At 37.4% G+C, this 25805-nt stretch overlaps 2 protein-coding genes across 2 annotated transcripts; both read right to left on the bottom strand.

Moving 5' to 3' along the window:
* Positions 1-971: 971 nt before the first annotated feature.
* Positions 972-3879, bottom strand: LOC113085332 (iron-sulfur cluster assembly 1 homolog, mitochondrial-like). Its single transcript, XM_026255113.1, has 4 exons — positions 3727-3879; positions 2036-2089; positions 1829-1934; positions 972-1655 (listed from the first exon to the last, which is right to left on the bottom strand). Exons 1-4 carry the CDS (start codon positions 3805-3807, stop codon positions 1507-1509), a joined length of 390 nt encoding a protein of 129 aa, XP_026110898.1. The 5' UTR covers positions 3808-3879; the 3' UTR covers positions 972-1506.
* A 931-nt stretch (positions 3880-4810) lies between these two features.
* LOC113085315 (terminal uridylyltransferase 7-like) lies at positions 4811-25663 on the bottom strand. The gene is made up of 30 exons (XM_026255112.1): positions 25644-25663; positions 24318-24674; positions 24120-24238; positions 23838-23945; positions 23581-23758; positions 23420-23508; positions 22513-22564; positions 22235-22304; positions 19950-20076; positions 19718-19837; positions 18548-18670; positions 18253-18430; positions 17832-18175; positions 16513-16752; positions 16114-16264; positions 13994-14080; positions 13624-13724; positions 12872-12929; positions 12467-12570; positions 10602-10691; positions 10323-10436; positions 9661-9738; positions 8781-8958; positions 7930-7977; positions 7731-7822; positions 7456-7571; positions 6860-7014; positions 6736-6788; positions 6573-6639; positions 4811-5440 (listed from the first exon to the last, which is right to left on the bottom strand). The coding sequence occupies exons 2-30, from the start codon at positions 24616-24618 to the stop codon at positions 5376-5378; spliced, it is 3606 nt and encodes a 1201-aa protein (XP_026110897.1). The 5' UTR covers positions 24619-24674; positions 25644-25663; the 3' UTR covers positions 4811-5375.
* Between the last annotated feature and the right edge of the window lie 142 nt (positions 25664-25805).

The following is a 25805-nucleotide window of genomic DNA, read 5'->3' as shown; positions in this document are numbered from 1 at the left end:
TCAAGCAACGTGGATTGTGTGCCTCTCCTCTCTTCCTCCAGACTCTGGGACCCTGATTTCCAAAGGAAATGCTCAATTTACTTTCATCAGAGAACATAACTGTGGACCACTCAGCAGCAGTCCAGTCCTTCTTGAAGAGAGACGCTTCTGACACTATATTGGTTGTTTTTATTGTCTCGGTCATTAATTCAGATAATAAGAGCATGGTTTTATTACAAATAAAGCCACAAACAATCTTGGTTGAGGTTAAATCATGGTGTTCACAAATTGACCATGATTTTGCAACACTAACCATAGTTTAGTACAAATGGGCTAAAAAACTATGTTACTACACTTTTGCTTTAATAATAGAGTTATTTTTTTGTAATGGAGGGAACAGATCCATGGATAACAGATTTGTTTATCTTCCAAAGTCTTATTAAAGCATATTTATTCAAAGAGTCCCATTCTGATGATATGACTCGACAATCAAGTTCATCTGAAGAGAGATATTAAGCTCAACAGTTTCTGAACATAGTGAAATGGGTTTAAGTCCTTTTAATGACTCACTCTTTATTTACTTATATTGTAGACCACAGTTATTCAGATCTGTGATGATGAAAAACAAATAAAGACACAGATGAATGGATGAACACCTGTGTGATAGGAGACATTCCCGTCCGGACCGTATTCAGACAGAACAGTCCAGCAACAATAACCAGATCTCCTCCGCTCCCTTCACATATTAATATCAATCTGTGGGAGTCAGTAGAGAGGCAGACTTCATGTATACTGTGGCATCTGGCCTTTAAGATATCATCAGATCTGCAGTGAAGATATAAAGAAAGCACACCAGATGCTGCAGACTGATCTATGAGCCTTACCAGAGACACAAAGCTATGAAATGAACTGTAATGTTGAGATGCAATGGGTCATTACAGAAGAACAGCGCCACATTCAGGACAGTAAAGGCATTGATTCAAGAGCCGGGATACTGGAGTAGAATGGAAGTTTATTTGTGCGTTAAGAGACAGTCAAGGCTTTTACACTGTTATGTACATATCAGACAATAACATTTCCAAACTTGGCATCAGTTCCTGTGCTGCGTGTTATTACAGGGTTAAATGACAACAAGTGGCCTGCGGAAAGTGCCAGGTTAATAATAATCTTCTAATATTATGCAGATGGTTACAGATGTGTACCACATAGCCACGAGAAAGCACACGAGCCCCGAGGACGTGTTACCATATCCAGCAGGTTCGGCTCATCAGGATAATCAAAAGAGCCAGCGGACGAGAAGGGACCAAAACTATTACTCGATTACTCTCCATGCAGGAACATCTGAGTGCATACACACATCAAGCTGCTCAGTGAAGTGTGTGATGAACAGATGAAACCGGTTACAGTGGATCTGAACGCTCTTCTGCTCTTCAGTCTTCTAGATGTCTGTCTGGATCTGGATCTAGGATGTGTCCTGGATGTCTTGCAGGGCTCGAGCTCTAGGTGAAGCCAAACACGCGGCGAGGTTCATATGTTGAAGCTTTCCCCGCAACCACACGTCCCTTTAATGTTGGGATTGTTGAACACGAACTCGCTGGAAAGCTTCGATTCGACGAAATCCATCTCTGTGCCGAGCAGCGTCAGCTGAGCCTTCTTCTCGATGAACACTCTCACGTCTGGAGAAACACAACCAACATCCCATCGATGACACATTCAGGATACATTAAACAATCAAAGCTGATTGATTGATTTTTAATCAAATAAATGCAGCCTTGCGGAGCTAAAACAGAGAAGATCTCCAAGCTGTTTTCCTTCTTCTGAACAGTAGTGTGGATGAGATGTTACTCACCGTCTTGTAACACCTCCTCGTCTGATTTGTCTTTCTCTTTAGTATAGTTCAGTGTGTAAGTCAGGCCATTGCAACCTCTGGTTCGAACGCCAACCTTCAGACCGATCTGTTTAGAGATGTGTAAATAATATATCATCCAAAAAACCAGACGGGAATAAAAACACATAGATCACAGAGGCTGCAGAGGTCAAAGACTAATATACTCACATAATCTGGTTTATTCTGTAAAAGCTGTTTGACCTTATTCACGGCCGAAGGCGTCTGAGAATGAAGAAAATACACTCTGTGATTATTCATGACAAATGAATGAAGGCATAATGATCTGATCTCACAAAACCATTATGATGAAACACTTTCAGAAAAATGGCCACTGGATCAGAATCATTTCAGAAAGTACACCCCTAAAGTCTGCATATTTAGTTTCTAAAAGGTACATATTTAGTCTCTAAAAGGTACATATTAGTACCTTTTTTGTAAAGGTACCACTCTAGAGACCATTTTCTTCTGAGAGTGAATTTGAGAAAGAAACGTTGGTTGTATATATATCAAACGTGAACCTCAGAAAAAAACCTTTAGTTTGAGTGTCAACAAAATCAAACGAGAACTTTGGACCTGGCTTTCTCTGAGCTTCAGATTTATGCTCCGGACTTGATGTAAATGAATGTGTATTTAATTTACATTTTTGTATATTTAAACAAACATGTCAGAAAACTTGCCATACAAAACAGCTGCCGTAATATACTGTGATTAATCAACAATGAAAACTATGGTTTCATCTATTACCTGCGGTTTCTGGCTTCACTCATCTGGAAGTCATTTTTAGAAACATGTCATTAACATCCAGTGTTGGGCAGTAACTAGAAGTGTAACTAATTACTAATACGATTACTAATCAGTAATAATATTACAGCTACCATCCATAAACTGCTCATTGCTTGCTTATTTTTGATGCATCGATCCCTAATGATCTGAAATCTAACAATCCAATAATTCCTAGATTTATTGTCATTATTTTCTTTGTCATTTTTGGTCACAGATGTGAAAGTTGTGCCATTACTTTACTGTGGTATTACACTGCTTGCCCTCCCGCATCCCCCTGATCCAGATAGAAATGATATGTGACTTCTTTTGATAAAATACTTATATAATTAGATTTGGGTAACAGAAAGTATAGCTACAATCATCATTAATACAACACATTTACTATCAATCACCATTGAGTGTTTGTAATAACTTCTGATTGTGATCCAGTGTAGACTTTTTGTCAAAATGATGAGGCAGAAATACATTTTAGAAGATTTTTTAATGGTGAAGATATACAATTACATCCCATAGTGGCATGTTCACATTCACACTATCTTTAAAGAAGTAGGTTCACTCCGGTTTAACCAAGTGTAAACAGATTACGTCACTTCAGCACGTAACGTTACTCAATAAACACTGCTGCAGTCTTTAACAACAAACCCAGTTATCTGATCAGAGGAACATAGACCTGACCTCACCCTAAACAACTGCTGCTGGACAGTCCAGACAAGTGGAGATTAAATATATGAACATAAATATATCAAATATATATATCTGAAGGCAGATGTAGAAGTTACTTGGCTCTCCGAGCATCAGCTAGCGGCTAACCTGCCCAAACCCTGACCTAGAGCTCAACCTGAACAGCACAGACACAACACAAGCAGACCTAAACTGCTTTTATTAGTGACTCACGGTCTGGATGTGTGAGGATGGACGAGGCTGTCTGTTATTATACTGTTATTGATCAGATAACCGAGCTCTGGCTAGCACTGGACGCATCTGTCACACAAGCTAAGCCGAGTAACGTCACGTTATTTGAGAACTAGATGCTTGTTCGACTTCTTCGTCGTGTTGTAAAGACATTAAGCACTCACCAGCGTTAAAGCAGCTCTCGTTGGCAGTATTTTCCGCCTGCTGACCGCCCTCACCGTCGCCCGTGCTATAGAGGCTGACATGTTGGAGCTGCTGAGTACTTCTGGTTTCGATGTAAACACCAGCGGTAATGCGCGGAACGCCCGCCTCTACAGACGCACAGGATTGGCTGGTGATTTGAGTGACAGCTCGTAAAGCCAATGAGTGATCGCTACTGCTTTACTAGCATGTGACAGTATGAGTGTATTACGCAACTTATTATAACGAGTCTAGTGAGTCTAGTTCGCGGAAAGATTGTACTGAACGATTATTAAAGATAACTATAGAACTAATTCGTTGAAATTGTAGCATTTGATTCTGATAACATGGGGCTCAAAAGTCCGATTTATGTCCACTAAAAGTAATCGTTAAAAATCTATAAATTCTGGAGATAGCTTACAAGTGGAAATGAACTCCAGCCGGAAATCTATGTACATTTATTTTTTAAAGTAACCACAGATAACCCGCTTCCAAAATCACCAGGTATTTATCCATCATCCTACTTACACAAACGTGTGTAGATTTTTAGTGTTATGAAATATTATTCAGAAGAACTGCGTGATAGAAAGAACAGTATAATTAATGAGAAGTTTTAACTATTTGCAAAAACAAACAAACAAAAAAAAAGGCATATTGACAGTGGGCCTTTATTTAGACAGCATCAATTGGTAAACTTGGTGGTATATTTTAGATTGACAATAAATTGAATACATTTAAATTAACTTTCCAATACAAGAACTGGCCATTTCTGTTTAAGCGGTCCAAAACACATTCAAAGTGTCATATCCTGAACTATAATACTATTACCTGATAAAACTGTTCACATCTAATATATGTGTGCAAAATGCAAAAAATAAAATAAAATAAAATAAAAATTTGTATGAGTAATATCAGATGTTTTCTCTCACCATTAAAAGACCTGCAGAAATTGACACAAGGGATGTAAGAAAATGTAAATTCAACACAAAACGTAGAGACCTTACTTTGACAAAATTTATTTATTGTCAAAAAAAAAAAAAAAAGAGGACCAGAGTTAAATTACTAACATGGAAGGAATGAATTTAGTTTATTGGCACTGACGCAAATGCATTGTAGCAATGGAGCCTTTTTCCCAAACATACACAATTCATTGAAGTACTAATATAAACTATAAAATAAAGCAACTAAAAACAAGCCTACACAAACTGAGAAAGCACAAAGAACAGGCAATAATCTCAGCGTAACTATGAATACACAGACCACAACTAGCATTTCTTTATGTACAATTTATACAAAATAAAATGCTTCTTGGTACATGCACAGGACGCACAATTGTGCAAATTTCTCACTAAAACTACTCAAGCAAATTTAAAGCACAAATTGAGCCTACAATCTAAGTTACAAAGGTAATCAAACTGGACTTTTAATTTAAAAAATAAAAATAAAAACAGATCAAACGAGAAACATCAATCACATCACGTTCATTCCATGATTAGAAAAAGACAAAACTAAAAAGTAGACACTGATACAAGGCACATTAACCGAAGTGTCCTAACTGGGGTTTATGATAATACTGAGCTCGGCCTGCTTAGATCCACAACCAGCACACTTCAGCCTTTTCTCTTTAGATCGTTCAGTTGAAAGGGCTCCACTTCTCCACAGACGCATTTAATGACGCATGTCTGCTGGCCACACTACCTACAATAACATGACAACAGGACATCATCAGTTAAATTCAGAGTAAAGACAGCAGCTGCTCCATGAAGTCCTTTGAGAGTGTCAAATATTGTACACAATGAACATCTTGATATGAATACACCTCACATAGGCCAGTGAACACAGTCATGTTTCAGGAGTGAAAACTGCTTTTAAATACGAGAGCGAATGTTTGATGTCTGGAAGATTGCTTTGCAGAGTGTGCTCTTGAAGGGTTGCCATGTCCACTCAATATAAGCAATGCTTATTAAAGGGGACTTCGGATGTTGGTGTGATTTTTTTTTATTAGGGTGATCATGAAATGAACTTTGGTTAAAATTCCTTAAATGGTTGTGCAATACAACCCCTTCTTACCTTGTCAAGAACAGCTCTGTTCACAGCGAGCCGTTTCGGTGCATGTCTCTCAATGATAAGGAGCCAGTGCTCACCCCGCCCCTCTCTTCTGTTTCTTGTGTATTCAGTGGCGCATTACCATAAACAAAACTAATCTACTGAAAGTTGTACCCTGGGATTCGAATGGAAGAGATGTGCGAATACGGGACAGTGGTGGGCGGGGCCTGAGCGGTATGACATCATCAAAACGGCGTGATGATCGAGGCTCTTTAGGTTTTTGGTGGATTCAAAACAAAGGAGTGAATGGATTTTTATCATTGTAGGGTGGTTGTGTCCACACACTGCTAAGACAGGTTTATTTTGCATCTGATGCCCCTTTTAAGCATCCCTGGGTTTGCTGTTCGTGCCCGGCTCATAAAGTGATCTAGTTTAAGGGTCATTAAAGTAGACAGGTACAGGTCACAATACTTTGGCATGGACTTATTTCCAAGAAAACGCGTTTGGATTTGAGTTTATTATGGGCTTGTTCCCATCTACCATTTTTTTCGAATAAGATCTGGCAACACAAATGAGTCAACATGTGCCATGGAGAATACAGATTAACAGCGAGTCGTTCAGTTTGATTCAGAGTGTAATTTCTGTAGATGTGGTTACCTCTACCTGCATTTTTCAGCATCTGATTTGGTTTTCAATCCTGTAAATGACTGATTAAACACTAAAAGACACAGAATTAAACAATAACATTCTCAACAGGGCAGATATCACTATGTAAAGCGCTCACCTGCTTCAGGACCCAGAATCCTCCTCCTTGCTTTTCTATTCTTGTTCCTGTCCTGCTGAGGACCGTCCTACAAACACAAGAGAATCCACCTGAGCTCTCCACGTTGAGCTCCAAGCCAAAGCTACAGTATAAGCACATGAGGATAAGTGTAGATGAGACATACCAGTCTGTCCCTGTCGCACGCAGGGCTTCTTTGGTGTGTGTTTGGGGAGGATTCTGCGAAGAGAAAACACAGGGATGAACTGAGAGATTCCTGCAGAGCTGAAACATGCGATGAGCGCAGCTACCTAGCGATTTGGCCAGCAGACAGTCTTTCTTGATGTGAGCGCTGGATCCACACAGATAACAGCACTTCTCCTCTCTCTGCCGCCAGCGTCCACCGTCCGTCAGCGCTCTGCCATCGGCTCGGCTCACATCACGTCCATCAGGGTCACGTCTCTGTCTGGGCAAACCATTCAGACAAATATATCAGCAACAACCCAAATCAGACTACAAGCATCCCACTTATGATTTCTATGTGAATGTAATTTATTCCTGTGATGCTCCGCTGTATTTTCAGCATCATTCCTCCAGTCTTCAGTGTCACATGATCTTCAGAAATCAGAAGTTTTTTGCAAAAACTGTGATCTGATAACTAAGATGTGTGAAAACTGTGATATAAATCAATCGAAATGTCTTTACTCTCACTTTTGATCAACTGAATGCATCCCTGCTGAATAAAAGTATTCATCTCTATAATAAAAAAATCTGACTGATCCCAAACTTTTAAACAGAAGTGCATGTTCCTTATGGATTATTATAGCATGTTTCAGATGTTAATACAGTGTTCAGTATGAACGAGAACTAAAACAGATATTCTCCAGCAGATCTTGAGCTGAACTACCTCCTCCGCATCGGACAGTCTTTCATGAAGTGCCCAATCTTCCCACAGACCCGGCAGCAGCGGTCATTGGGTGCTAGCTTGCCCTCTGTCAGCACCTCTGGGTCAAAAAAATACTCCTGCCAACACAAGACAGACATCAGATACACTGACTTGGGAGCGGTTTTACAGAATTTGGTAACATTTAAGTTTAAGGACCAATTCTCACTATTAACTAGTTAATTATTAGCATGCATATTGCTATCAGAATTCATATGGTCAACATAAAGGACACAAACCATTTTGTTGGGATACTCTGGAGGGAAGTCTCTGAGGGGCGTGCCAAAAACTCTGCGGGCGTTGATGAAGGCCTTCATGATGAAGCTCGCCACTGCAAACAGCCACACAGAAGAAAACATGACGACAAGATATCAGCAGCTAAACACAGGCGTTTCATCTTAATAAAGCTTTTCAAAAAAACACAAAAGCATGCCATACTTCTCCGTGAGAGACCAGCTCCAAGATTATGACTCAAATCAAAGGGATCTGAAAGAAACACACAAATGAACAACTACGATCTTGTAACACATAAAGCGCGGAGGAATGTCAGTTTTAAAGAAATGCACTTCATTACTGCTACTTTAAGTACAAAATGTACTACACTGTTATTTTTTGTGGTTTTCCGGCTTGCATTTTATCTCTCAAATTGAAGTCATTTGGAATGTGTAAATTAATGTTCATTTGTTAAATGACTAGTAAAATGATTAGATGTGCAAGCCCTAGTCTATATACATGTATATAATAAAAAGTAAAATGAAAAAAAAAAAAAATTTGAAATGCAATAAAAATTCTATGAAAATAATGACCAATTTCTAAAAAAGTAACAGCTCTCACTCAGTGTAGCGGTGCAGTGATGTAATATTTTTCTAGCAAACAATTTCTAGTAGGGCTGCACGATTAATCGCATGCAACTGTCATGTAACCTTTTATGTCAAATAACCTTTTCAAAAGGTACATATATTTGTACCAAAGGGACAATTTTGGTACCTTAAAGGTACATATTAGAACCTAATAGGAAATCTAATAGTCTAATATGAAAAGGTGCCGCCCCCCAGTGACAGCTTTTGTACCTTTAATTCTGTGTACATGTTCCTTCTCAGAAAAAAAGGTACAAAATATGCCACTGGAGCGCTACCCTCTCAAAAAGGTTCTAATATTTAGCTACTTTAAGTGTATCTTCAGAAAAATTGACAGATTTCGTACCTTTTTTTTCTGAAAGTGTAAAATGTTATTGTTGCATATTCATAAGTTCCTCGTCTGATATCCAGCACGCAGTAGTTTGCTCTTACCCTCGATGGCGAGGTGTTTGGAGGTCCACTGCTTCTTGAAGGTGGTGAGAGGCTCTTTCCTGCGGATGCAGACCACGGTCTCCCTGAAGTCAAACGTCTCGGTGTAAAACTGCAGCAGCCCAAACCACAGCTGCCCCACAGACTCCTCATTCTTCTTGTACCCCGGCCAGTATTTATGCTGAGGAATCAACAACAGTCCCAGACGTATTGGCTATTAAACCACAAGTTCAAGACACATATAAAACAAAGAAAAAAAAAAAAGAAAAAAAAAGAAGAAAGTTTCCACTGGATGCTTTAGGACTAAACTAAATTTGACCACGGATGTAACACATCCTCCTGCCTTACAGAAATATAGGTTGTACTGAATCATCCCACTGTTAATAAAATCACATTTACACTAGTGCACTTACTCTACTCTCCAAAACTGCAATAATTATGATTTGTTTTAACGCTTTTGAAAGTACTCTCTGATTCTCACTACAGTTGCATTTTTTATTTAAAAAAAAAAATACAGTAAAACGGTAATATTCTGTAAAAATCAGAAATGTTTCTTGAGCAGGCTCGTGTGATTTACACTCGAAAACAGCTATTCTAAATTGTAATAATATTTCTGATTACTCCTGTTTTATTGTATTTTTGATCAAATAAGTCAGCTTTGGTGATCATTAGAAATGCACACCAAAAATCAAAGACTTTGAGGACTGTTAAACTATTAACGTTTATTTTTTGTTTTTGTACAAAAGCATAATTTGGGATAATAAAACTCACATCAGAAGCCAGACTCCAGTTCAGATTCACTTTTACACATTAGGTTCAAAACATCACACAACAAAACTTTAAAAAATACAATCAGCTGTTCTATTAAAATAATCTCACTCACCAAGTTCTTCAGATCACTAAAGAAATGTACATCCCAGCCTTCCACAAGAACTACAGGCTTCTTCTCTCCAACGTACATCTACAGAAACACACAAAATCCATTCAGACACAGTCCTACCAAAATACAGTGGTTTAGGATGAACTTAATGCAATACAGAAGAATATACACAAAATGACTTAAATTGTTCCATTATTCACATTTTTACCTTTTATTATATATGAGGAAAAATATCAGGATTATGGAAACATCTATGGATTACTTCACTTCTAAATGATTCTGAATTTTTGGTGTTCACATGTGCTTGTATATTAATGGTTAAAGTACTGCATGAAGTGTTGTAAGAGTTGTAACCTTGAAGTTAAATAAATTTATAGTGGTCAATCCGATACTGGTTTTTTAAATTATTATTATCATTTTTGTATCATTATTTATTATATTCACTAATTTTACATAGAGCACACAGTGAATTATAATAATAATAATAATAATAATACTTTTTGTATACATTAATTCCTTTTGTTTAACTTTAACAAGCAGAAAAACTTATCGGCTGATGCCGATATTAGAAAAATGCCAAATATCGGCCGATATATCGGTCGGCCACTAATCATTTATTACAAGTAACTGTGATTAAGGAAGTTATAATGGTCCAGAAAAGACACCTCTTGGAGAACTGGGATAACCGGCGGGCTTCTTTGTTGAAGGAAGTACAGCACCATTAGGGTGTAGGCATATGAAGACAGACTCCCACGGGACGCATCGCCAATATCACAGATCTGAAACCACAAACATCGCTCTCCACATCAGAAACTGCGATGCATCCCCCTGAACCCAATGCAGAAGCTTTCCTTCAGGAACCAACTTTCTTTCTCGCTCTAGCTTCAAGTGCAGTCACTGATTTGTGCCATCTCTACGATATTTCATGAATGCGTCAAACTCACTTTAGCGAACACTTTCATGACGTAGCAGAGGATCTTCACCCGAGCGTCGATCGCAGCGTATGATGCCAGTAACTGCGTGTTGTGCAAAGCCTGAGGAAAATCAAATGGAAAAATCTTGGTTGCTGTTTATTTGACAGTATGTGCCCTTACATCAGAAGCTAGGGAGTAGTATAAGTTAACTACTTGGACTTAATATGAGTTTAAAGTGAAATTTAGGGTTAGGAGCTTGCTATTATATTAAGCACTCAATGTAATATGTAATACTTATCACTGTATTTTTCACTTAAATGTATATTACATTAAAAATAAAGTAAATGTAAAAAAAATAAAAATAAAAAAAACATTTTGATGTAAATAAAGACTGTGACCTGACATTCAGCACATTCACAACAAAGACCAGGATACATCTGAACAATAATTCTCCAAATTAACTTTGAAATAAGACAATAAATTAAATATCTGATATTTGAAATATCTGTTTGAAAGCCTCTATCCACTGATCTCTATGGAAGCCCGTTTCTGCCGAATAAAACATGTAAAAAGGTAATTTCAACTTTCTATCTCACAATTCAGACATTTTTCTCAGAATTGCATGATATAAAATCGCAATTGAGAGTTAGTCATAATTGGGAGAAAAAGGCAGAATTGCATGTCTTTATCTTGCAATTGTGACTTTGTACAATTGCGAGTTTATTACACGTAATTCTGAGAAAAAAGTCAGAATTGTAAGAAAAAGTCAGAATTGTAAGAAAAAAGTCAGAATTGCGAGTTGCAAGTTTTTATCTCGCTATTGTGACTTCATAACTCAATATTGTGACATTATAACTCGAAATTGTGTTTATATCATGTAATTCTGAGAAAAAGTCAAAATTGCGACAAAAAAAGTCAGAATTGCAAGTTATCTCGCTATTGTAACTTTATATCTGGCAATTCTGACTTCATAACTCACAATTGTGAGTTTATAACACGTTATTCTGAGAAAAAAAAGTCAGAATGGAAGAAAAAAGTCAGAATTGCGAGAAAAGTCAGAATTGCGAGAAAAAAAGTCAGAATTGCGAGAAAAGTCAGAATTGCGAGAAAAAAAGTCAGAATTGCAAGTTTTTATCTCGCTATTGTAACTTTATATATCGCAATTCTGACTTCATTACTCACAATTGTGAGTTTATATCACATAATTCTGTGATAAGTACGAATTGTGCAAAAAAATTAAAGGCAATAACCTTTTTTTTTTTTTTTTTTTTCAGGGGATATAAAAAAAGTTTGCCAGCCCTGCTTTTAATGCTAGTTAGACGTAACGATCTTAAGCTGACTTTAATGTGATCCTGATCTACATATAAATACTTTGTATTTGACTTGAATGATGAACACAGACATTCACTTCTGGGCATGAAATTAACAAATGTGGTGCTTGTGAAAAACTTCTTTAGAGAGCAGAAGTAGGAAATAACTAGCATAAATAAAGGAATTTATTTCACCATACAAGCACACGGCAAGAGCTGAGTTATGAAATAATGAGCAAATCTAAATCATAAAAGCAATTTATTTACATTTCAAAAATCAAGCTTTAGATGCTGCAGTGGCTATTTAATGACGAGATGTCCGACCAAATTAAAATCTGTAATAAAAAAAGAGATCTTATGAATGCAGGGGTGTGAAGAAATCCAAACAAGCAGAGTACTTGTCTTATGCTGCAATATTAAAGTATAAACGTTTGCGATAAGTAAGGAACCGTCCATCCTTTTTACAGAAGCCACATGACAAATATGTAAAGAGGGCTCTTTTCTTATGAAATATTAGTGCTATAAACAACTGCGACACTTACTGAACGTCCATTTAATAATGTTGTGTCTGGTTTATTCTCTCACCAGTGTATTGTACAAGCTTATATCTCCCTCTAGTCCAGTTTTGGTGTGGTAAAACTTCACAATTGGGACTTTTGCTGTAGTAATAGGTAGGATGTTTCTCAGGCCTAAAATGAATGGATAAATAGACATGGCAGAGGTAGAGAGAGATGGGGTGTAAAACAAAACCACTGATTTATTTGAACAACACACATTTCGAGTAAACGGAGGTTGCCTGAAGCGTACAGGCAGGCTCTTGTTATTTCATTATCCATTCAGAAGATTAGAGGTACGGAGAGAGGACACAGTCTAGAAACAATATAGCCTTTTCCTTCCCAAAAGTCTCAAAACTCCGTAATAATGCTCAATTTCATTCATGAAAACTGAAGTGCAGTGTAAACAACAGGCAGTTTCAGACGGAGGGCTTACTGTGGTGTTTCCGCAGCGCTTTAGTCAAACTCTCGATAACAGCCATGGAGTCCAAACCCTGTGAGAGGAGCCAGAATCACACACGCAATCAGTGCAAAACACAGGTGCAGACAGGGGCTAAAAAGTGCTTTCATCTGGCTGAGTATGATTTTGTTACTTTTTTTGTTACTGATTGCTCACCAAAGCTGCATACATTTAATCAAAAATACAGTAAAAACAGTAACATTGTGAAATATGTTTGCATTTTAAAATAACTCTTTTCTAAGTGAATATCTGTTAAAATTTATTTATGGTGATGCGCAGCTGTATTTTCAGTCTTCAGTGTCACATGATCTTCCAATATCATTCTTATATGATTTACTGCTCAAGAAACATTTTTGATTATTATTAATGTTGAAAACAGTTGTGCTGCTCCATGTTTGTAAAAACAGCTATATACAATTTTGCAGGATTATTTATTTCCACTTCTTTAAAAACAAAAAGCGAAAATTCAGTTCAATCATACTAATATGCAAAAATGACTTAGATAAATTAGATAATTTCACAATTGGGGTGAAAGGGCATTTACATTTGCCAAAAATATTACTTTTTATATTAAAACAAAGAAGCAAGCCCGGCCCAGATTTAAAAAGTAATGCAAAAGTAATGTAACGGCAGTAATGTGATTAGTATGCTATGCATTGTAAGGCATTACTATTTCCCCGACACTGGTCATGAAGACCTTGTATAGCAGTATAAATAAGTCATGTTACCTCTGCTGTGTCCTGGCCTTCGAGAGTCATACAGATGTCCAAGTCACTCTGTTTAAAGCCAAACCCATTCTTGGATGAGCCAAACAAAACCAACTTGGCTCCTGTTTAAAAATACACATTAATGAATAAGCATCTGTATAGTCTTCCCATTACATACATGTCAAATCTTCTGACTTCTGATTGGCCTTTTTTAGGAATTTGTCTCGGAGACAGGAGCCTTTAGTGCAGAAAAAATAAAGACATGCATATGTAATGAAATGGAATATAACACAATTATTATAATAAAAGGAAATCATATAATTATATTATAAACATTTATAATGCATACAACCTAAAAGTAAAGTGTTGCCAAATTAGTTTTCACACTCACCTGGCACTTGACATCTCAGGAATGTCTCGAAATCTTGTAAAATATGTTCTCTGACTTGCACCTCCACATCATCTGGTGCAAAGTCACCTAAATGAATACAACCATTTTTATCACTGGAACTATATGCATACAACAAGTGCAAGCTAAGTTTCTCAATCTGTTAAAACAATAATAATAAAAAGAAAATGTATCTGATCAATTACAGTCACAACAGGGCTGTATGATAATGGATAAATGGTTAATTACAGTTATATTCCCCAAAAATATAACCATGATTATTGATCATGTTACTGTCACTTTTTCCATTTCATTAAAATTATTAAGTACAAATTAAGCGAACGTCAACTTGCATGGTTTGCTTGCATGGTAATGAGAAAATCTCTGACTGGGGGATTTAATCTCTTGACATCTGGCAACCGTAGCCAGGAAATCTTGTGGAGGCTTATACCAATGCAAGATAACGTCCAATAAAAATGAAATGTTTTCAGGATAAATAAGCAGAAGCCATTTGGTTGAGGTTTTAATTTCATATTGAGATATAATTGTTCCCCCTATCATTTCATTTTTCAATATTAAAAATTCTTTAAAAAAATAAAATAATAAAAATCATAATTTATGTAATATGGAATTAAAAAAATTCTTTCCAAAGTTACTTTTTGTAAGGTCTATGCAATACTGTTCTCATCCAAAAAAAAAATCATGACTTTAAAATGATCTTTTGGGTGTAAGTTCTAAGTCCAAATTTATGTGCAATTTCCTTTTGTCATTAATTCAATACAATATAATCAGTACATCAAGTAATTCATTAGATTACAAAACGTTATCACCCTAATCACAATATTAGGGATACACCGATATGAACATTTTGGCTGATATCGATAACCAATATTTTTATTTTATTTGAAAGCCGATAACTGATATGTAGCCCGATAAATCTATATCCAAATTTTTTTATACTTTTGATTATAAAAAAGGTCTCATCATTAAAAGACACATCCCAATATATATATATATATATATATATATATATATATATATATATATATATATATATATATATATATAATAAAGGCAATATTTATCGCCTTTAATATATCGGCAAAATGTTCTTATCGGGCCGATACCGGTAACAGAAAATTTAGCATTTATCGGCCGATACCGATATGATGACCGATCTATCGTGCATCCCACAATATAATCAATATTTTTCTACAGGAACACTTGTGGAGGCTTACACCAATACAAGATAATGTCCAATAAAAATTCAATGTTTTCAGGATAAATAAGTATAAACAAGTTTCACCCAAATTTAATTTGTCTTTTAATGAATGAAATTTAAACATTTTATTTTTTGTTAAATAAAGAGGATTTGCTATTAAAATTTAAACATGGAAGAAATATTGTATGATTTATTTCTCTAAAAAATAAAGTTGCATTAATTTTTTCTCAACAGTATCACATACATTCTACTAAATAATAGTCAAATTTCTAGCACAATGCCTTTATGTAAAAATGAACTTTTATTTTGGCGGGTTAACATGAATACCTTTTAATTGACACTGGATTTACTCAAATGAAACGGTAAAATGCTTGTGAAGGGACTCAGAAAAGTTCTGGTGATGTTGTTTATGTATTTATGTCCTCATAGAGACGGCAGATATGCTTCAGTCTATGTAGTAAACAAACCCGCACGTCTCTGCCATTCATTCATTCACACACAGACACGCAGAACATGCAGGATTCAGATTTCAACCAACTTTTACAGATAATGGTCCATATGGAGATTTGATTGGATTAATTTATGCTAACTTTGACAAATTCCGTGAATTTCCATATTAAAATGTAAGTTTCATTTTCATGACTGGATTTTGAGATTCCATCCGCGTTTTCTGCTTCGCGGAAATCATAGCGCTGTATGCGTCAAGAACCGCGTTGAGCGGAAAACCAACATTTTCATTTCTATAGTACCGACTTGGTACCAAAGTACCGGGTCTTTTGACAACACTACTACAGACATCCATGATATACTTCATTCTCCAGTTTAGTTCACAAAAATTACAACAACAAAAAGGAATGCCTGGAAAATGGTGTTTTGCTGAATATATTGACAGGGTACTTACGGTAGCATTGCTCACAGACTTCATCGAGGATCTGGAGGAAGTCTAGAGTCATAAGTGGAAGGGGATCCAGCTCCACTCTTTTGAAGTCCTCGGGACAGTCCTGTTTCAGATGCCCATCGCTCTTACAAAGACTGCATATCAGAACGGGGGGCTAACAGAGAAGATGAAGTTAGTCTGTCAATATGACCCGCATTAAACTGAAATAATGTCTGATGCAGGAAGTTATTAAACGTCGAAATTATTAATAAATGTCAACAGAAATATGTTCATATTTAAACAAATTTCTCAATTGCTCAACAGCAACAGCTGAATATGACAAAGCTTTTACTTTTTACCAATTGCATGACTGGATGGACTCAGACTCAGTAGCCATGCATAAGAGGGAAAAAAGCATTTTACCTTGCCATTACTGAAAAAGCGCTTGCTGAAGATGTACTGAAAGCCTTCAGGAGCTGTCTGAGGAGATTCAGATTTGGTAAGCTCAGCTTTGGGTTTGTTTAGGACAGAGACTGCTTCCTCTGGATGAGCTGCATCAGACCCCCCATCATCACTCATCTCCCGCTCGAATGGGAAGATCTCATCGCCAGATTGATCACATCCAGATCCGTCCAGCTCTACGTCTTCATCTTCATCTTCACCCTATAAAATGTTCATTTGTTATTTTCCAGAGTGTCACTGTCCACTATTTTACAAGAGAATTTAGCTGAACTTACACTACAAGAGTGTTAGTGATTATCTGTGTCTTATTTTAACTAAAAAAAAAAAAAAATCAACCAATTTCCTTAAAACAAGACAAATTTACCTAAGCAGCTCACATGCATGAAAATAATTCAAGAGGATCAAACCATGAGGAATCAACTTTTTCTTGACTATTATAATTTTGCTTGACTTTTCTGGACTGTTCAGGGCCTTTTCCAGGTCAAGACACTGGAAGAGACTAAATAATAAATAGCTAAATAATGCACAAAAAAAGGAAAACATTTATATATATATATATATATATATATGAACATATTGCAACTCAGTGTTATTTTATTATGTACTATTATAGTAATAATTAATATTTAAATTAGCTATTTATTTTTATATTATTAGTTTTAATTTAAATGTATTTAAGCTTTTTTAATTGCTATAATGTGCTTTTATCTTTTTAAAATATTTATATTTACCATTACTTTATTTGAATTTTAGCTTTAGCTTAAATTTTATTTCAGTTTGTTGGAAAGTTAGTATTTTGTCTAGTATGAAAAAAAATCTATTATTCAATCTAATTTTATTGTTAACACTTTACAGTAAGGTCCTACTAGTTCATGTATTAACTAACATTTACAATCAATGAACGATACATTTATTAACATTATTTATTAATCTTTGTTAAAGTTAGTTATTGAAAACAGTTGTTCACTGTTAGTTCATGTTAATTCACAGTGCATTAACTAATGTTAACAAACTTTTGATTTTAATAATGCATTAGTAAATGTTGGAATTAACATTAAGATTAATAAATGCTGTAAAGCTACTGTTTATTCTTAGTTCGTTAGCTTAAGTAGTTAATGTTAACTAATGTTAACTAATGAACCTTATTGTAAAGCGTTACTATTTTTTTAATTAGTGTTTAACAAAACTTTAATTTGTCTAGTTTTGAGTAGCTTTGCTATGTGTATTCGTCTTTTTATTAGTGTTCTTCTCCCGATCAGTGCATCAGGCTCATTGCACACCTCAGTCTCCAGCTCAGAGTCGGCTTCTTCCTCCTCGTCTGGCTCCAGCTCCAGCTCAATCACACAGTCAGCGTCTTCCAGCTCTTCTGCGCTCTGTGGACTGGACCTCGCTCGAGATCTTTTCAGATCCTCAGCGGACACTCTCGGGCTCCTCTTGACTGAATCCACATGATTCGTGGCTCTCACAGATCTGCCAGACTGACCGCTTGAACTGACCTTCCCTGCGGCGCTTTTCCAAGGAGAAGCGAAGTACTTGTAAGTTGTTTTGAGGCAATGCACCAAATACTCAAACATCATCTGACTGTTCAACATCCGAGCCACGTTCCTCTGGACGGCGAACGGATCTGAGAGAGAAGACAAAAACAAAGATGAGCGTTGACCCGTTTCATATCTAGACGAAAAACAGAACTAGCTCACACACCTTCTATTGCAATCCTCTTTTTGGGCCAGTCTTTCAGATCACGCCACAGGTCACCGTTTGTGCGCACGCTAATGACTTTCTCAGGTATTTGAAATTCCAGCGAATAATACCTCAACAGCTGGATCCACAGCTCCCCTAGCAGCACAGAAGGACTGCGGCCTTTGAAAACCAGAGGACACTATTGTAGAAAAGACAAATCACAACTCAACACTGTGTTCAAATGTTTTTTGGCCCAACCTCAAAGTTGTCTTCAACTCAAACGCTGTGACGTACAGATCAGGAAAAAGAGGCTCACCTTTCCCTTATTGACGGTTTTCTCTTGGGACGAGTCGCTTGAGGTTTGATCGTACACCCAAAGCACATGTCCTTTCTCAACCCCAGTTAAGGAGAAACTCTTCAGTTTACTCAGAGGCAAACCCTACAACAGAACACAACATCAACTCTTCAAAAGAGTTAAACTACCTCACAATAAAAACCGGCACAATAAACATCGGGGAAAACATCGGTTTAAGGGAGAGTTCATCCAGAATTGAACATTTGCTGTTAAATAACTCAATGCTCAGGGCATCCAAGAAGAACCGTAAAGAAGTAAATTTTTATTTGGCGATTCATAAAATGCAGCAAATCAAAATGAATACTGCAGATGACACACAGATTTCTTGAAGTAAAATGATTGCTCTGTGCAAGAAACTGAACATTATTTACAACATCATCACCTGAATATATGCTATTATATTATTAAAGCTCCCAATAATGTGTGAAACATGGCTGTTTTGCACGTCTACAGCATATAAAGTGAAAAAACTAGTCTTTATCAACAATGAGAAAGCATACAAACGTAGATTTCACCCCTTCATTCAAGCTCTGGATCACAGGTAGTGATGCTGTAAATAATGTGCGGTTTCTTGCACAGACTGATCGTTTCGCTTCACAAGACCTCAATATATATTTATGATCCTCAGGTATTAATCCTGTGCTCTCGGATATGCTTTTCTGACCCTTAAAGTGAGTCGCTGATGACTTGCATTTTACGAATCCCCAAGGACCATGCTTTTAGCCAATCTTCGATGTCTGAGGATGATTTTTGTGTTGAACAATCCCTTCAATTTTGCCTCTCTTTGGTGTAAATCCCATATTGTTGTTTATTACAAGACTCTCTGAAATACTTGCATGTGATTGGTCAACTAGAGTATTCTGTTAATGATTGTACAGATCACTAAACCATTTAAGTTTCAGCTTCAGATGTAAATTTCTCATATTCATTCACTGATTCCGTGAGTAGATGTGTAGAAAGTGTGTTAATTAATGCATTAGCGTCTTGGTCCTAATCACCGTGTCATGATTTTGTGCATCTGACTGGACATTATCTCATGTAACCTCTTCATAAGGTTCCAGATGCAATAATCAGGCATTGGTCCTATAAACTTATATCAAATGTTGCATTAATGTTGAATCACACACACACCACAGATTCGAGGTATGACGGTAAGACGGGTTCTTTGCATCGCTGCAGGAAGCTGATGACCATGAGGGCGAAGCAGTAGGATGGAAGTCCACCTTCTTCCATCTGGTCCACACAACAGATCTAATTCACACACACAAATAAAATTTCACAAATGTTACGAATTCATGGAGACGAATACTATTGTTTTTACCAAACATACTTCCATCTGAATTAAGTAGCACATCAGTCTCACCTTAGCCCAGTATCTAAAGCACACGACCAGCGGGACAAGTTGTGGCTCCAGACTGGCCAGCTCAGCCAGATACGCTGTTGTCAAGCATGCACTTTCATTGCCTGCGCTGACTTTGCAGATCAGACCGCTTTGGAGATAAAAATGTTCTGTTCACCAAAGATGCATTTAATCAAAAATACAGTAAAAACTTTTACAGTTAAAGTTTAAAATAACCGTTTTGTATGTAAATACATTGTAAAATATAATTTATATTATTATTCAGAATCAATTCTCCAGTCTTCAGTGTCACATGATCTTCAGAAATCAGAATAATATGATGATTTTCTGCTCAAGAAACATTTCTGATTATTATAATGTTGAAAACAGTCGAGTAGAATTTTATAGAATTCTTCGATAGAAAATTGAATGTTCAGAGGAACAGCGTTTATGATGATTGGTTTCTGAAGATCATGTGACACTGAAGACTGGAGAATTGATGCTGAAAATACAGCTGCACATCACAGAATCAAATTACATTTATTCATTTAGCAGACGCTTTTATCCAAAGCGACTTACAGATGAAGACAGTGGAAGCAATCAAAAACAACAAAAAGAGCAATGATATATAAGTGTTATAACAAGTCTCAGTTAGGTTAACAGTACACGTAGCATGGGCTTTTAAATAATATAATAAAAAAAAAGAAAACAGAAAGAATAGAAAAAAAAATAGAGAAGCTAGTGTTAGAGGTATTTTTTTAATTGTATAATAAATGAAAATAAAATAGAATACAAAAGGAATAGAAAGGTAGTTAGATTAAAGAATATAATTAGAATAGTGAGTGCTAAACTTAGAGGGTCAAATAAAGATGGAAGAGATGTGTTTTAAGCCGATTCTTAAAGATGGCTAAGGACTCAGCTGCTCGGATTGAGTTGGGGAGTTCATTCCACCAGGAGGAACATTTAATTTAAAAGTCCGTAAAAGTGACTTTGTGCTGCTTTGGGATGGCACAATCAAGCGACGTTCACTTGCAGAACACAAGCTTCTAGAGGCACATAAGTCTGAAGTAACGAATTTAGGTAAATGGGTGCAGAGCCAGTGGTGGTTTTGTAGGCAAACATCAATGCCTTGAATTTTCTGCGAGCAGCTATTGGAAGCCAGTGGAAATTGATAAACAGAGGTGTGACGTGTATTCTTTTAGGCTCATTAAAAATTAATCTTGCTGCCGCGTTCTGAATTAATTGTAAAGGTTTGATAGATTTGGCTGGAAGACCTGCCAAGAGGTCATTGCAATAGTCCAGCCTGGACAGAACAAGAGCTTGAACAAGGAGTTGTGCAGCATGTTCCGAAAAAAAGGGCTTGATCTTCTTGATGTTGAATAAAGCAAATCTGCAGGATCGGACAGTTTTAGCAATGTGGTCTGAGAAAGTCAGCTGATCATCAATCATAACTCCAAGGCTTCTAGCTGTTTTTGAAGGATTTATGGTTGATGTGCCTAACTTGATGGTGAAATTGTGATGAAACGATGGGTTTGCTGGAATCACAAGCAGTTCTGTCTTGGCAAGGTTGAGTTGAAGGTGATGGTCCATCATACAGGAAGAAATGTCTGTTAGACAAGCTGAGATGTGAATAGCTACCGTCGGATCATCAGGATGGAAGGAGAGGTAGAGTTGAGTGTCATCAGCATAGCAGTGGTATGAAAAGCCATGTTTCTGAATGACAGAACCTAATGATGCCATGTAGACAGAGAAGAGAAGTGGACCAAGAACTGAGCCCTGAGGCACCCCAGTAGTTAGATGCTGTGACTGGGACACCTAACCTCTCCAAGATTCTTTGAAGGACCTATCTGATAGGTAAGACTCAAACCACTGAAGTGTGGTTCCTGAGATGCCTTTCGCCAGTAGGGTTGATAGGAGGATCTGGTGGTTAACCGTGTCAAAAGCAGCGGACAGATCAAGCAGGTTAAAACTACAAAGTAATTGTTTTGTAATTATTTAAATTATATTTAACGATAGATTCACATAGAACACTGTTATTTAAAATAGTAAAATATTTCATAATATTAAAGCTTTTGCTGTATCTCGGATCAAATAAATGCAGGCTTGTTGAGCGGAAGAGATGACTTAAAAAAAACAAAAAAACATTAAAAAGACAATTTTAATGCATGCTTGCTGAATGAAATAATTAATTTCTTTATAAATATAAAAATACCTTACCGACCCCAATTCTAAATGGCAAAGCATACACACATTTAGAAGCAGGAAACTTATACACTTTGCAAAGGAACAATAAGCAAGGAAACACAGACCTTGATTTCTCTTTGCACACAACTACAGGCATCCTCCGATGGAAGTCTCCCTCCACACTGACAAAAAGAGCTGTGAAGATGAAAATAAAACAGTCCTTTTATTCTGGATTGGTGGCGTTTTATTGTAAATGCTTACAAAGTATGCTAAAACAGTATAAAAGAATGATATTACAATCAGCAGAGGAACTCTACTATATAGCCCGCTCTTCTTTCACCACAGCCAATGAAAACACTGAGGAGTCAACGTTACAATCCACTTTCACTGCGTTTCAACTCACCACTTTGAGAGAGATGCTCTTGAGCCACAAGCAGAACATCAGGATGCTGCAGCTGATGAGAGATGACGGTTTTCTTTATTGCAAAACACTTACTGAACAAACTTCACAGCTGTGCATTTTTGTAAAACAAGCGACCAAACATTCTCAAAAACTGGACAACACTTGGTGTCTGACGAAAGGAATCTGATTAAAGTCTATCAAATACATACGCCATAGCTCATGTGTTTGCTATCAAAGTATAAACCGAGACACCATGTCCAAATGTCAGTGATAATTCACCATCTATCAAGGGTTTGAGCCAATAGTGTCTCACCTTCTGAGAGGCATAGCCTTCATAACTGAGATATTACTTTGTGATGCCTATAAAGACTGAAAATACTAAAGTTCACTTAATGCTGGGTGCATGAAATATAGTTAAACAAGTGGTTTAAAATAAAGAAACTGATGAAATACAAATGACCCATTTAAATGTTTATATAAAGCCAAAATGTGACCCTGGAGCACAAAACCTTAAGTCTCTGGAGTATATTTGTAGCAATAGCCAACAACACTATGTGTGGGACAAAATTGTAGATTTTTATTTTATGCCAAAAATCATTAGGATATTAGGTAAAGATCATGTTCCATGAAGATATTTTGTACATTTCCTACTGTAAATATATTAAAAGTAATATGCATTGCTTAGAACTTTATTTGCACAACTTAAATCATTTTTTTTTCAAAATTTAGATTTTTTTTGCACCCTCAGATTCCAGATAGTTGTCTCTCGGACAAATATTGTCAGATGCTAACAAACCATCCGTAAATGGAAAGATTAAATCTCAATTAACCCTTATGACTAGTTTTGTGGTCCAGGGTCACAAATAAGATGTATTAATAATATTTCCGATAAGCACTTTCTACTCACATGGGATGGAAACTTCACATCAATGTTCACATCAGAGTCTCTGAAGCCAAATTGTGTGCAGGAAGATCCGTATAACCTAAACTGGCAATCTGCAGGGAAACACATGCATTGAGGACGAATGATCAAACGAGCACCGAGTTTACCGCTGTGCTGTCACACACCTGGAAGGACAGGACGAAGGACTCCTTCAACGAGAGCGAGGATGTTTCGCCGTTGTTTCAGATCCTGAGCGTTTAGACCGAACTCAGTGGCCACACTTCCCAGAACCGAGCTGAGCGAGAGACACTGGTCTCTTCCAGGAGGAGGGATGTTCAACAGCAGCGTCAGCTTCTGCAGCTCCTGAGAAGAAGACGACGAGATGCTCTTCAAATCACAGGAACAGATGCTTGAGTCTAACCACTTCATCACGACTCCTCACCTTGGCTTTCTTCCTGTGGGCTCTTTCTCTGATGTGACTGAGCGCGGGTGACACGTCATCACAGTACACCTTACACTTATCACATCTGAACTTCAGGCTGACGCTCGACTGACGAAAACACACAGACACACACAAAAACCCCAAATCAGATTATGTGATGAAATATGATCAATGCACACCACGTTTCAGAAGCTGGGATTCATTATTTTATTCAGCAATGATGCAAATGTTAATTTCTCGGGTGATTAATTCCTGTAACTGGTCAGTCTGTAACTCCCAAACCTCTTTGAGGTCACAGTCACTGCCTTCTGCTTCCGAGCACAGCTGTAAAACGTCCCGTTTAGTGAGACATCTCTCAATCCGGACCACCCTGCTCTTCTCCCTCCAGCTCTGCACGCTCCCTGATAGAGACAGATGAGATGGAGACAGATATTAGTTCTGTTTTAACCCCATGTTTCATTAGGAGACGGTGTGTTTTACCAAGCCTGTCGTGTTTGGGTCCATCCCGCGGTTGTTCTCTCCAGTTCCTGCGGTCAGCCGGTGAACCCCTCTGGATCCGTTCCTTGTGAGAAGGACTCGGTCCGAACCCTCGTCCCTCAGGAGAGCTGCACGACAGCGAGGCTCTGGCTCTGTCTGAGGTTCGACCGTGAGCACGCTTCGCTTTCGGACTGTAACCGCGCTCACCGTCCCGTCCCAGAGGACTCCTCCAGCTCTCAGCTTCATCTGCTTCCTTCGGTCTCCTGTAACGCGGAGTATACTTCCTGTTTCCCCAATCAGCCATCCTGGATCTGGAGCCGAGATCAATACGGGATTCACAAAACAATACGGTGTTCACATCTGCCGAAAGAAACCAGATACCAATCAGAGGCTGATTCCTAATTCCTAAAACATGGTCTATAACATGTCACACTTCATAACAACAGAATATGGTGGGTTTCATAGCAGTTTGGCTATTGACAGCCCTTTAAGAAGTTATAAGGTCTGGAAATATGAAAAGATGAAGAGACGTGATTCCCGTCTTCTTCTGAGCCAAATTACAACTAAATTCTCAAACGATTTCCAGGTGTATGAATGATTCTGATGACATTTTGTGCCTATAATCCTTTAGGGGTGAAGTCTCCAGAAGGGTTTTGGAGATGTTCTTCTGGGTTTATATGACTGCTGTCACATACAAATCTCACTGGATTATAACAATAAATGGATAAAACGAATGCTTGGACATGTAAACTGATGATTCCTACTGACACGCTACAGCAAAACACAGAAATAACCGTCTTAAAACCTTTTTTTAGGCCATTATAAATACTAATGGCCTAAAACGTTATATATATTAGTCCCAACGAATAGCTGGAATTCCCACTTAGCACCTTTATATGAGAGACATGTCTCTCCGCGTGTGTTGTGAAGTCATCGAGCATTAGAGTTACTGTGTGACTGCAGCTTCCGGTGGACAAAGAGCAGCTCGCGACAGGCGGAAGTCAAACTAACATCAGCAACAACACGACAGGCCCAACTCACCCGATATAATATCGCTCTTGATTTATAGATGCGAGCACGACATGCCGAGAGTTTCAGCGTGAGGAGCCCGAACATGAACCAGCCTGATTCTGAGCCGAACTCACTTCCGCCGGCGGCGCTTCTGTCACATCATCGCACGAGCTCAACTGTCTGAAATATTAACCATTCGGCTTTTAATGAAGCCTAAATAAAGTGCAAGTTTAATATCGGACTTCTCAAATGCCACACTTGACAGTTAATACTGAAATAGCTGATCATTTCTTAAACGATGTGTAGCTGTTTACACACCTTGCACTTCCGGGTCCCACGTGACGTCAAAATAAACCGTCTTCTCGTGATTTAAAGCGCCAGTGCTTGAATTCTCTTAATATTAAACCTCGTTTCTTTAATCTCCAAAATCAATAAATTTTCAATCTGAGGGTCCTCTTGAATGGATTGGATTTCGCTGAA

Source organism: Carassius auratus, chromosome 5 (genome assembly GCF_003368295.1).
Source record: "Carassius auratus strain Wakin chromosome 5, ASM336829v1, whole genome shotgun sequence".
NCBI lineage: Eukaryota > Metazoa > Chordata > Actinopteri > Cypriniformes > Cyprinidae > Carassius > Carassius auratus.
The sequence above is the reverse complement of the archived record's forward strand: the minus strand, read 5'-3'. Positions and strand labels throughout refer to the sequence as shown.